The sequence below is a fragment of the Rhinolophus ferrumequinum genome, chromosome 2 (genome assembly GCF_004115265.2).
Source record: "Rhinolophus ferrumequinum isolate MPI-CBG mRhiFer1 chromosome 2, mRhiFer1_v1.p, whole genome shotgun sequence".
In the NCBI taxonomy this organism is placed as follows: Eukaryota; Metazoa; Chordata; class Mammalia; order Chiroptera; family Rhinolophidae; genus Rhinolophus; species Rhinolophus ferrumequinum.
This window is the reverse complement of record NC_046285.1, coordinates 48,804,853-48,817,384: the sequence shown is the minus strand read 5'-3', so window position 1 is coordinate 48,817,384 and position 12,532 is coordinate 48,804,853. Positions and strand designations below refer to the sequence as shown.

General features: G+C 49.3%; 1 protein-coding gene across 19 annotated transcripts in view; it reads right to left on the bottom strand.

Annotated features, from left to right (window-relative positions):
- Positions 1 to 12,532, bottom strand: part of KALRN (kalirin RhoGEF kinase) — a 615,365-nt gene that overhangs the window by 386,954 nt on the left and 215,879 nt on the right. For all 19 annotated transcript variants that reach the window (XM_033132405.1, XM_033132467.1, XM_033132483.1 and 16 more), the window contains exons 4-5: positions 11,651 to 11,843; positions 8,660 to 9,172 (exon numbers count right to left, since the gene is read on the bottom strand). In XM_033132405.1, coding sequence (XP_032988296.1) covers positions 8,660 to 9,172; positions 11,651 to 11,843 — 706 coding nt within the window. The remainder of the gene's footprint in view (positions 1 to 8,659; positions 9,173 to 11,650; positions 11,844 to 12,532) is intronic.

The window sequence follows — 12,532 nt, the reverse complement described above, 5'->3', positions numbered from 1 at the left end:
GCTGGAAGAGGTTCAAGGGCGAGGAGAAGAGGGGTCACATGGGAAAGGAAGGAGAAGGGGTGCAGTGGGGTTGGATGGAAGGTGAAGGGAAGGAAGGTAAGTGGGTCCTTCAAAGTAAAACGCCTAGAAAGGAATCTTGAAAAACCACCCTCCCCCAGAGACTGAATTTGTTTTTTTCCATTTTAGAAATTGTACCTGAATGTCTTTCATTCTTCAAAAAGGGGCTTAAGACATTTCTTCTACTTTCTCTACTGGGGCAGAGCTAACATGTTTTCTTTTTCCTTGGATCACTTCCCCATGGTTTCCCCCATATACACTCGTCCTCCCAACCCTAACCCCTGCTGAGTAAGCAGCAGAGAGACCTTGGTATCTAACCAGGGTCTAAGCCCTGGAGTGGTCACTATTTCTAAGCCACCTTTTTCTTATAGGAAACACATCAATGCTGAACCTGATTTTCCCTAAACGACTTCCCCATCCAGTGCCAGGGGTGGGGAGACATGGTCCCCAGCGCCTAGGCAGGGCCTGACCGATAGCTGACACCCAATGTCTGTTGACAAATGAGTGTTTCTCAGTTACTTCCCTGTGCCTCACACAAGTTCTCTCTGATCAGGACCGACTCTTCCTAGCTCACCTAAATTGCTGTGGACAGATTCAGTGTGACAACCTGGATTCTGGAAAGTACTGTGAACATAGCATCACGTTCTCAGTTCCAAGGCACAACCAGGGGACGCGCCGTTCTCAGGGGGCCCATTCATAAGTGGAGGCCACATGCGCAGGCTATTTACATACAACAATTCAGGTCTTGGCCCCTGCAGCCCTCGTGAGGGCCCTGGGAGGGAGCCAAGCCTCCCATGCCTACGGTTCCTCCCAGGCCTTCCTCTGCTTGCTCCCACACCCTCACCCCTGGTGCTGGCCTGGCCCCGCGGCCTGCAGAGGGGCTGAAAATGCAGGCAAGGGAGAAAGGAGAGGGAGCAAGGATGTAAGGAGGAGAAAAACAGCTTTGGGAGAAAACACTCACACATGCAGCCCACAGAACATTGTGACTTGGATTATTTTTGGAACGTAATGTTTCTAATGTTCAAGGGGAGGAAATGAGAAAAAGTAAGCAGAGATTCCCAGGACCAGCAGGCTGGAAATAATACAGGACACTGTGTCCTGTGTTGGGGTGGAATACAGACACACTTCCTCACCCTGAGCCCAGTTAACAGGGAGTGGAGAGGGCAGTGGTTTGGGTCCCAGTAGGAGGAGGGAGGGCAGGAACAAGAGGGCACTGGAGCCTGTCTCCAAAAAAAGCAGGAAATTACAAACCGCCCATAAAGACCTTGCCCTCCTGGCTGCCCCCAGAGGTCGCAGCTCTTTGAAGCCTCTCTCCCAACATGAAGGGCTCAGGCAACTGCTTCACAGAGACTCGTTGGCGTGCCCCCTGGAGGCCTGCCTGGTGCTTGCCCCTTTACTAAAGCAGTGGCCAGGACACAGGTCAGGCGACTCACGCCCTCCGTTTCTCCCCAGCCCCTCCTGCCACCTCTTAGATTGCTGGCATGTGTGCCCTTCCTCCTGCAGGGGCGGGAGGGAGAGGAGAAGGAAGGGTGTGCGTGTGTGTGTGTGTGTGTGTGTGTGTGTGTGTTTTGGAGCTAGGGGAGGAGCCCTTTCTCCTGGGGCATGGGTGTGTATGTGCACATGTGCATGCATGCGTGTGTGTGTGTGCATGTGTGTATGTGTGTGTGTGTGTGTTGGAGCTAGGGGAGGAGCCCCAGCCTCAGGGCAGAGGGCTTCCCTTCCCGTGCTGCCTACCTGCCTACCTGTCTCTATCCCAGGCACACCTCCCAACCTCACCAAGTCTCGGCTTTCCCATCTATAAATGCTCAGTCAGCCCCACCCGGCCTGCACACAAAATAGACGGGAGACCAAATGATGAAACACCATGATGGATGACTGTGGGTGGGTCCCTGCTTCTGGATCAAAGTTTTCTACGTAACAGGAAGGGCTGGACCAGAATATCTCTAAGGTTAAGGGTGTGAGAATACTTTAAAACCCAACATTCAAAAAAATGTAATGTATTGTAATTCCTACAATGGCACTTCAGTTTGACAAGTGACGGTGGGATCAGGCTCACAACTGGCTTAAGAGGCCTCGGGTTGCAGCTGCAGTGAAGAGAAGCAGCAGTGGCCAGTGTCCGGCAGGGAGGACAGACCAGGCAGTACAATTTCTCCACAGCTGGCCCCACTGGCTCTCCTCAGCCCAGGGTCCTACGTTTGGCCTGAGGGCATGATCAGAACAGTTTATCCCTTGGAGGGAGAGAGCAGGAAACTGCAGTGGATCCTTTGCCCAATGACAGGGCATCCTAGGGACGTCCTGAATTACTAAGGTGGTTAACAGGACATACAAACAGCAAAACGATAAGCACGTAACCCTCAGCACAGTACCCTGCTGTCTACTGCGATGCCCTTGACCCAATGGGCCCCATAAATATTTCCTCATGGTGAGTAGTAGCGTGAAAGTAACGTTACTTTGTTTGCACACACTTTCAAGAATATCAAAATGCACAGGCATATTTCTTGGATGGACTGTAGGAAGTGTTTCTGGCCCCATGTTTTCAGGAAGACAAACATGCTCCTACCTATAATGCAAAGCAGAAGGTGACAAGAGTCTCAGATGTAGAAGATGCATGGGGAGGGGCGATCACATCTCCCTGGGGAGAATGGCTTCCCTCTGGGGCTGCTTCAAGGACAGACATTGTTATTCCAGCGACCTTTCACTGTGGCATCTTCCCCAACCCTGATCCATCAGATATGACCACAATTTGATCTGGGTGCTTCTCTCTTATCCCTCACCCAGGGGCACCACACAATCTAGTGATCTTTGGGGGCCCCCGTGAACCTACATCACAATTGCTAACTTCTCTCCAAGCTTAATTCTTGATTTTGTTCCATTAGGGACCACTGAAAATTATTTGGAGCAAGTTCATGAGGGAGAGAGCATCAGTGACACGCTGCACGGTCTCAGCAGGTGTTGGGTGACTGAAGAGCACATTGTGATTAAAACAGTGGAGGGGTAAGGAAGGAAAGCCGATGCCTAGGAAGTAGCTACGCGGGGTGAGGCGCCGTGCTGGACATTTCCACATACAGCTTCCCACTGGCTTCTCGTAAGGACCCTGGGCAGCAGCTTGGCCAATTTTTTTTTTTTTTTTAAAGCAGGAAAAGAACTTAACAGGTTATGGTTCTATTTGCTGAGAAAAGTCTCTTATTTTCCATCCTCCCCAAAGGTGCAACCCTAAAGAGAAAAGAACCGCCTGTAGACATAGCAAGGGGAGAATGAATAGCAAAAAGGCAACAGTTGTTATAGAATTGTTGCGCTATAAAGGGGCTTTGGTATCACTTAGTGCTACACGTCGCACAGGAGGAGGGATGGCAAGCACATTCGGGTTGGGGTGGCTGGGGATCTTTATCAAACTACTCTGGAGATGCTGACACGTCCCCTTACGAGCCTGTTCTCTACAACCATGGCCACTGCCACCACTACCAAGATAACACACATGCTCCGCCACCCCACTTCTCCCATTGAAAGACATTTTCACAAAGAGAGAGTATTGTACGTGAGAGCAGTGCATGTGGAGGCAGAAGACACGTCAAAAGCCACTGAGCTAGCCCAGATGCTTCACCTTTATTTCATGGGAACAGAATCGGGGGTCAGAGGTTAGCAGTATACCTAAGGTCTCCCTACTGGTAAGGGGCACCCCAGGACAAATCCAAATCCCCACCCACACAGTTCCATTTTCAACATAAACATGGCACCCATGGGTGAACAGAATCTCCCCGCTGTACGAATGAGTATGCAGGAAGGCATTTAAAATGAGGGTCTTCAAAGGGAGCTTTCCCACAGGTGGTGTGGTGAGGGCAGGCTGGGGAGCCAGTGAGTCTCCTCTAAGCAATGAGTCTTCTGCGGGCAGATACCTTGGTCATGGAGGGGGTGGGCACCTACTTATCCTCCCAAACGTGGCGATAAAGATCTTGTCTTGGGCGTGTCCCAAGCACAGGTTTACACACGACGCAAGCGCAACATGCTGCATAAACCAATAATAAGTATCAACCCAATACTGGAAGCCCACTGGGTAGCTTTGTCCACTCGTCGGGGGATTCTCCCACAGGAAGTAGGAATATACTCCTCCTTTGTGGAACGGCTTTGGGCAAGACTGCGTATGGGCCTCCTGGGTAGACATCAGTATAGCTTCCTTTATCCAGAAGCGAAGTAGACAAAGGTTTCTCCATCAGTTAAGTCTAGTTACGCACTGCAGCCCTTCTCAGCACTTCTTGCCGATAAAGCCTGGAAGACGGTGGGCCTTCCCTGGATCAGAACTGGGGGTGCCGCGGCTTCAGTATTTTCTCATACTCGCCGTCGGCATCAGCACACAGAAGGGCATCACAGATGAGGTCACGCGGCCGTCAGCAGGATGACAAGGCTGGGTTTCCCCCAGGGCACGGGCGGTCGACTTTTCTAGCTCAGGGTCTTTTCTTGTTGTATTCTACAGTAGTCTTGGCACCCAGGAGAGGGGAGGGGGACTAGGGAGCATCGTCCCTTTTCCAAGGGGACACCTACAATGAGTCTAGGTAATGACCCTTAATACCACAGACTGCCCGCTAATGGGGCCGAGGCCTCCTTTCCGTATGGTAATGGCATGTGATTACAGGGCAGACCCTTCCATCACACAGGCTTCACTGCAGCTGAGGGGGCAGCTGGCTGGGGAAGCGGGCTGCAAAGAGCCGTCATCTGCGCCTGGCTAATGAGGAGCGACCCGGCCTGTGCTCTGTGGACACAGTGGAGGACAGGCCCATTAGTGACAGACCAGAGGGCCCCAGGCCCCGGGCACTGTTCCTCTCCCAGCAAGGTGCACTGTGTGTTACTTACATCACCTCTGGATTACCCAGCCCTCCCCCAACTTGCTCAGGAAGGCTTTCCTGTCATTCCCGAGCTACGATATACCCTCTTCTCTGAAAACTCCCCAATCACAGAGGCTGTGCCTAGGACAGTGAGGTGCACACAACAGACATAAATAATAATAAATAGGCGTTTATGACAGCTTGCTACTCCGGGGCAAATATTCGGGCCTACGCATCTTTATCCAAGTGCCTTGTTTTGGGCTCGTGACAGCTGGTCAGCAGAAGTTCATTAAATAAATGGGTGGCCTGCTTTATGAATCATCGGCACAAGAGTTCCTCTTCCCTAAATGCTTAACTGGGAGAGAGAATGGCTCCCGCCCCACCACCCCCAAGATGAATGCAGGGGTTCATCACAGAGGTCAAGGGCAGGTGGTCAGCGGTGGCTTCCTTCTCCAAGGCCAGCTGGTACAGGGGGAGTCCCACCCATTATTCAAGCCCTAAGAAACAAGCTGTCACCCCACAGGGCCCCGGGGAGACCCTGTGCCCACCTCCTTACAAAAATAGAAGCTGGGAGGTGACCAGACTCCTCCGATTGCCAAGAGCTTCCCAGATCTGGAACCAGAGGCCTCTGACAAGCCTCCCACAGAAAAGAGGCTCCGACGTGGCTCACGCAGTAACTATTTCCTCAGGCCCTTGTTTAGATGTGGATCTGCAAACACACCCCCCTCCCCCAAACCACCACCCTCCTCACCCCCTTTCAAAAACACCAAATAAGTCGAAGGCTGAGGCACTTAGTTCTGCACAGATATTTTAAATTAATCTTGAAGCAACTTAAGAGGACGGTCCTTCCCCTGTGCCCCACACCCAGCACATTTTCTGTGGCAGCTGGGTCAAGCCCGAGCAGCAGGTTCACCCCTGACTCAGTATCAAAATACGCCTGGGCGGCTCACTTCCCATCATCCTTTCACTCCCTCCGTTTTGTGTTTGATGCACACACACAGATGCACACACACCACACCTCCGTGCACACATATGCATGCACACACATTTCTTTTTAAGGTATGAACACACCAAAGAACAGGGACCCTAAACTTAGGAGTCCGTGCGTCGAATTCGGGGATTGTGTACTTGGACAGGGAAAAAAATATACCTTTATTTTCACTAACCGCTAACTGAAATGTAACATTCTCCTCCCTTATGCATGTCGGCAACAGACTACATGACTGTTATATCTCTGACATCAACAGACACATACACGTCACGTCACATCACATCAGGGTGTTGCCCTAAGATATCACTTGTGCTCATCACCACTTCAAAATGACGGCAGTTGTGAGGCTTCAAGTGTAGTTGTTATTCAGCATGTTCCTAAAGAAGTACATGGTATTTTTAAAAACCAGTAACTGTATTTCAATAATTATTTTCCAAGCCCATACATCTTATGTGGTACATTTACAACTCTAATCCTTTGAAAAGGGGTCCACAGGCTTCTCCAGACCGAAGGGGTCCACAGCACAGAAAGGTGAAGAGCCCCTGCTGTTGCGTGAGCGTTAGGAGGAGGTGGGATTTGAGAGTCTCCCTAGAGTCGTCAGGGCATGGACTGGGGCGCAGGGGCTCACAAGCAGTGCTCAGTGGTAGCGAGGCAGGTCCTAGAAGCAGAGGACAGTGGGGTTATTGGGCGAGAACTTGGATGGGCTTTGGAGCAGAAAAAGTACTGGCTCTGTCTAATCGGCAGTGTGCTCTTGGGCCAGCCGCTTTGTCTCTCTGAGCTTCCCTTTCCTCATCTGTAAAATGGGAATAATAATATACCATGTGCTTCCTGTGGGCACGGACTGAGAGGATGTATGTGAGGCAGCAGTGACTGCCTGGGTGGCTGGCACCTGCCTGACCAGAAGGTCAGCCTTTCCTCCCCGGCATCCTCTGGGGCTCAGGTACGGTGTTTTGCTTTGTCTTTGAGACAGGCACTATCTGTGCCCTCTGCAGTCTTCCCATGTTCTTGAGCTTCAGGGATGCTATGAACTGCCTCAAACTCTAATAAATCATATCCAGGCAGACGAAGTCCCCTGACTCCTTTCTGTCCCGGGCTCAGTGAAATGCACATCCAGGCCAGGGTGCAAAGCACAGTCCTTGCCCCAGAGCAGAAGACACCCTAAGTAAAAAGGAGCTGTTGCAGACATTTCCACAGGAAAAAAGCCTGCTTCTGGCTTCACAGAGCAGTTGGCTCCTGATCTGATGTCTCCTGACCTGATCACTTGGTGACCAGCGGCAGGATTCTGCAGTCCAAGTGGCCCCTCCCAGAGCAGGTCAGGGTCACACAAAATGGCCCTCAGGAAGGTCAGGGAAAACTTGCGCAACCCCTAATGTTGTGCGAGAAACCCCTTTCCATGTCTCTCACAAAAACTGGCTTAAATGATATCCAAAAGTTCTGTTGTAGAACGGGGGTGTGCATGCTTCAAAAATTGCATCTGTTGATTTTCTTCTGATTATAAATGATAAAAGATTGGAAAACACATGACATTTACACAGAGAAATTAAAATCAACCATAAGCCTGGCCCCTAGAAATCAAAACAATTAATAAATAGTGTGGTGAATTTTCTTCCAGTTATACCTATGCTGCCACTCTGACACAAATTGGGATCACCATTACATAGAGTTTTGTACCCTGATTTCATCACTCAAAAATACTTAGAGACATTTTCAATGTGGGCTCTTAAAAGACACAAGACCATTACATGAGATGCAGTCAGTCTGTAAAATTCACAGGCTGCTAAGAGATGTCAGGGTATTCCTAACAGTACTGTGGGGCACTTAAACACATTTTCAGAAAACGGATAAGGCGGAGAGTCCTTTTCACTCCTCCTAAAGCACATCTAACAGCAAATTCTCTTTTTTAGCTTGGAGAGAACCTAGAAAAGATACTTTTGTGTCCCTAGCAAAGAGGCATTATATGATATTTTTCTTTCTCACTTTCTCCCCCGATAAGGGGAAAGCTTTGAAAATTCACTGCTGGGAAAAATGGGGTCTTGCTTAAGTGCTGAGCAGCTAAGGAAAAACCTTCAGAAAGACGTGACATGGCAGGAAAAGCCTGGCACTTCAAACTGAGAAATGCTGGATTCATACATCAAGTCTCACACTGTAGCCCCAAGATCAAGGAGCACCCATTTCCTTGAGCTTCAGCAGGGACAGCACCACCCACCTCAAAGGATCAAAGAGCTGTGCAGATTAAATAAGGTTCCGTGTGCAATGCTCTGTCATAGTCAAGTTCACTGCACGGCAGTAATCACTACGTCGTGTGGTGTTACCGTGGCTGGTAATATATTGTTATTTCTGTTGCTCAGCTGGCTTGAACCACTCACTGCACGTCCTGAGAGGGGCAGTCTGCAACAGCGCGGGGAAAAGCATGGACTCTGAAGCCGCACTGCACTTCCTAGTTTGGTCAAGTTATTTAGCCTCTCAGTTTCTTCATCTGTAAAATGGGATGATGACAATATACCTGCCTCATAGGACTTGAGAGGATTAAAGTGAGTTAACTTCCACGGTGCTTAGAACAGTGCCTGGTGCATAACTAACACTATAGAAGGGGAGCTTTAAGCAGTCAGTGATCAATGGCCAAATATAAGACTGAAATGCATGCCAGCTAAAATCGGTCAGCACATTTTTTGGAAAGCTTTCCACACAAAGTATTACCATTAATCAGAAAGTTGGACTAGCAGCCTCTATCGGTTTCCCTAAAAAGCTACGCCCCCCACCATCCCAGCCCCAGGTGGGCTGGCTTCCCTCCTACCTTCTCGGCGTCCTGCTCAAAGAGCCGCAGCTGGAAGCACTGGTCCAGCTTGAGCTTGCGCACGTGCCACATCTGGTGCAGGTGCTGCCGGGTGGAGTGCAGCTTGTCCAGGAGGCTGGTGATTTTGGGCACCAGGCTCTGGAAGTCGGCGCTGCCCGGGATGCAGTTACGGCCCGAGAAGCCGTCACTGCAGCGGATGCACTGCAGCAGCCGCTGCCCCTCCCGGTCCAGCTCTTCCACTGGGGCCTTCAGCACCTTCTTCTTGAGCTGCGTGTGCTCCTCGATGAGCCGCCGAGAGCCCTCCACGTCCACGGGGAACTCCTTCCGGGCCAGCATCTCCTGCAGGTCCTCCAGGCGCGAGAGCAGGTGCACGGCGCTGTTGAAGAACTCCTCCAGGGAGAGCCGCAGCTCGATCCACTCCTCGTGGTTGTAGTCCAGGGAGCCATCGAACTCCTCGGTCAGCTGGGAGGGGTCCACCAGCTTCGTGAGGCCCTCCACCGACACCATGCTCGTCTGGAAGGGCAGACACACAGACGGAGACTCAGGGACGTGGGGTGAGTGGGGGTGAGACCAAGGCAGCGGTCGGCAAGAGGAGAGATAGTCAAGGGGAGAGGCCAGCTAAGTCCACAGAATAATGACCACAGCCTGCCTAGGAAAAAGCCAAGGGAAAGCACGTGGCCCGCTGGACAGGAGTCACAAATCAGCCAGGGTCAGCAGTTTCAACACACTGGCTGACTGGCTCAAAAAGCCTTTCTACCTGCCCACCATTTGCCATTCCAGGAAAGGCTGCCTTTATGTCTTAGCTGCCCTTATCTTCCTCCCCCAACCCCCGCAGTCTACCACAGAAGGGCTTCAGATGCTAGAAGCAGGAGACGCTGGAAGGAAAAATAGACCCAGTGCCTGGGGGTCTAGTTCTCTGTATCTTGAAAACCCAGCCAGGCCCATCATCACAGCTGGATTAAGCAAGGTGGGTCAGATCCTGGGCTGTGAAAATCTGAGCCTATCTTCCTGCCTCCAGCTGGGGGGAGGCCTCAGCCCCATCCCAAGGTGCCCTGGGTTGCCGTTCTCTGATTTAGCTGGCCTAGACTGGAGTTTGGGCGTTGGTGGTTTTTAAAAGCTCCCCAGGTGATTCCAATGTGCATCCAGCGGCACAAACCTCTGCTAAACGACGCAGATCCTGCTCCTCAAAGCATGGCCTTTGGACCAGCAGCATTAAGACCACCTGGGAGCTTGTCAGAAATGCAGCATCTCAGACCTATCCCTATTCTGCCGAATTAGAATCTACATTCAACAAGATCCCCTAGGGACTCTGGCCTGAACTCCAAGCAGTCCTGCTCTAGGGCACTTCCCCCTTCAAATCCGGCTCAAAATTTACCACATCCAGGTCTCCCATGATTATATTCACCAATTATTCATTAAGTATCTGCTACTGCACAAGCCTGTACTTACGGTCTGCAGTAGGTATTTCATTGGCAGTCTGTAAGGTACAGCTTTATAAATATTCTTCTGAAGGGGAGGCCTCCAGTTCTCTCTCCTGTACTTTTTGTTGTTTAGGAGACAGAGGCAAGCTTACTTAACTTGGGTGAAGGGAGATGGGAAGTGCTGGGCCAGTTACGCTGAAGCAAAAGTTTCAGGACTTGTTGGAAAGATTATTTTCAGTCTTTTCAGGTCATAAATATATAGGCTTGTTGTCACCACCGCCTCTGCATAAACAAACCAAAAATACAAACAGCATTTCCCTACAGGACTGCTCATGCTGGCTGGGGTGCTGGCAGAGTATGACTGTTTTTAGACCGAGTCAAAATCTTTTTATATTATTTACACAGAGTGAGACTGCCTCACTAAGGTGGTCGGGTGGTTGTGCTCAGACGGCAGGTATTGGGGCCACCCCCCCCCCCGCCCCCGCCACACACACACACACACACACACACACACACACACACACACACTCCTGGTCCTGTGGGGGAAGGGTCTGGAACGCGAAGTTGCTGCAAGTTTCAGAGCATCCCTGCCTTTCTTTCCCACATACACATGTGTACAAGGACCATCCGATGCAGATGAGGGCTACAACCCCGAGAAAGGGGAACAGCTCAGATTTGGCTGGAACAAAAGCTCCTAAATCATTGATTTAATCCGATGTGTTATTCAAAATTCTCAGGGGACACAGAGTCCTCTAAAAAAAAAATCTTGTTAAAACATAACATGTTTTCCCTGAGAATAAAAGTAAGGCATAATTCTCAAAGGAAAATGAAAAGCACAAAGAAAATCAAAATCACCGGTAATCCAGCCACCTCTAATAATGTACCGCTAATATTTTCATGTTTGTCTCTGCCTTCTATATACTAAAAAGAGAAATTTCAGATTATACTCCCATATTGTTTTATCAATGCCTTTTTAGAACAATATATCATGAGCATTTTTCAATGGCACTATTTTTCTAAATACTTTTTATTGAGCTATAATTGACATATAACTAAACATGGTTTTTAATGCTTTCATAGTATTTGTGTATTAATGTCATCAAAATTAAGTCAGGATACAAACTAGATACACGTGTATGGACATATACGCATATCTGTGTACACATATGTGTGTATATTATTGCAAAAACATGGTAATGACCATCCTTGTAGGTATTTGTTTACAATTATTATTAGGTTTTCAAAAAGTTTTTTGTTTACTTTTTATATTAAAAACATTTTCCTAGGAGAAGAATTGCTAGATCAGTGGATATAAATTCTTTTAAAAGGCAGGATATAAATTCTTTTTAAGGCATTTGACCCAAATTACAAAGTTGCCTCCAGAAACAATTGTCCTAACAGTACACGGGACTGGAACAATCTCACGATCCTCTTTTTCCTCCCCAGACTCTAATTAGTAAGGCCACAGTAGCCAAGAAATCCTGAAATACCAGTTCCAGACATGTGTGTCATAGGATAGATGGAGAAAGGCTGAGAAATGTGTGGGTGCTAAGAGAGAAGTCTGGCTCACCTCAAAGATGAATTTGGAGCTGCCAAAGTTGGTCTTCTGCTTCTGCCAGAAGTTGTCGGGTTTGATGATGAGGGCCACATGAATCTCGGCAGGAAAGGCTTCCTGCAGGGTTTTGAGGAGGGGCTTGATGAGGTCCCACTTGGAGCCCCGCATGTCGATGATGACGGTGAAGCCACGTTTGCACACGTCCTCACTGTGGGAAGTCAGAGGTCAGGCACGGTCACTCAGAGACTTTCAATACACAGTCAAAAAGCATCCGGAAATCTGCATTCCTTTACTCTGGGCCACCCTTCCAACTTCATGCCAGGTCTCCTGGCCGCCTTCCCATCCATGTCAAAATGCACTGCCCCAAAAAGCTTTCCAGATTCACCCCCTCCGACTAAGGGCATTCTCCTTCTCCTAGCACTTAGCAAATAAGCGGGCCTTCCAAATACGGTCATTCACACTTCTTGGGATGTTTACTTTTGGGGTTATTCACAATTATGTCTGATTTTACATTGAATTTTTGTTTCTCTTGGTCCTGGGAGGAATCGTGTTTTTCCCATTTGAATACAAGCTCTCTAATCACAGCGATCCTGTGGCCCTGAAATCTGAGATGAGAAGTCCCTGGCAAGAGCGGGGCCCGTCCCCATGCCCACATCAATGGCAGTCACTGGCACTCTTCACCACTGAACCCAAACTGGACCAAACAACCTCTTTCAATAAAGATTCTAGGCAGATTTTATCAATTGATAAGAGATGGTACACAAAGTATTACTAATATAGCTTTACCACCACTGTATTTAAGATGTGTTACTCATAGATCCAATGGTATGCTTATGTCAAGTTATAAAAAATCAGGTTGTTGAGTCATGCTGATTTCATAGATAGCCTCGGGTGGGC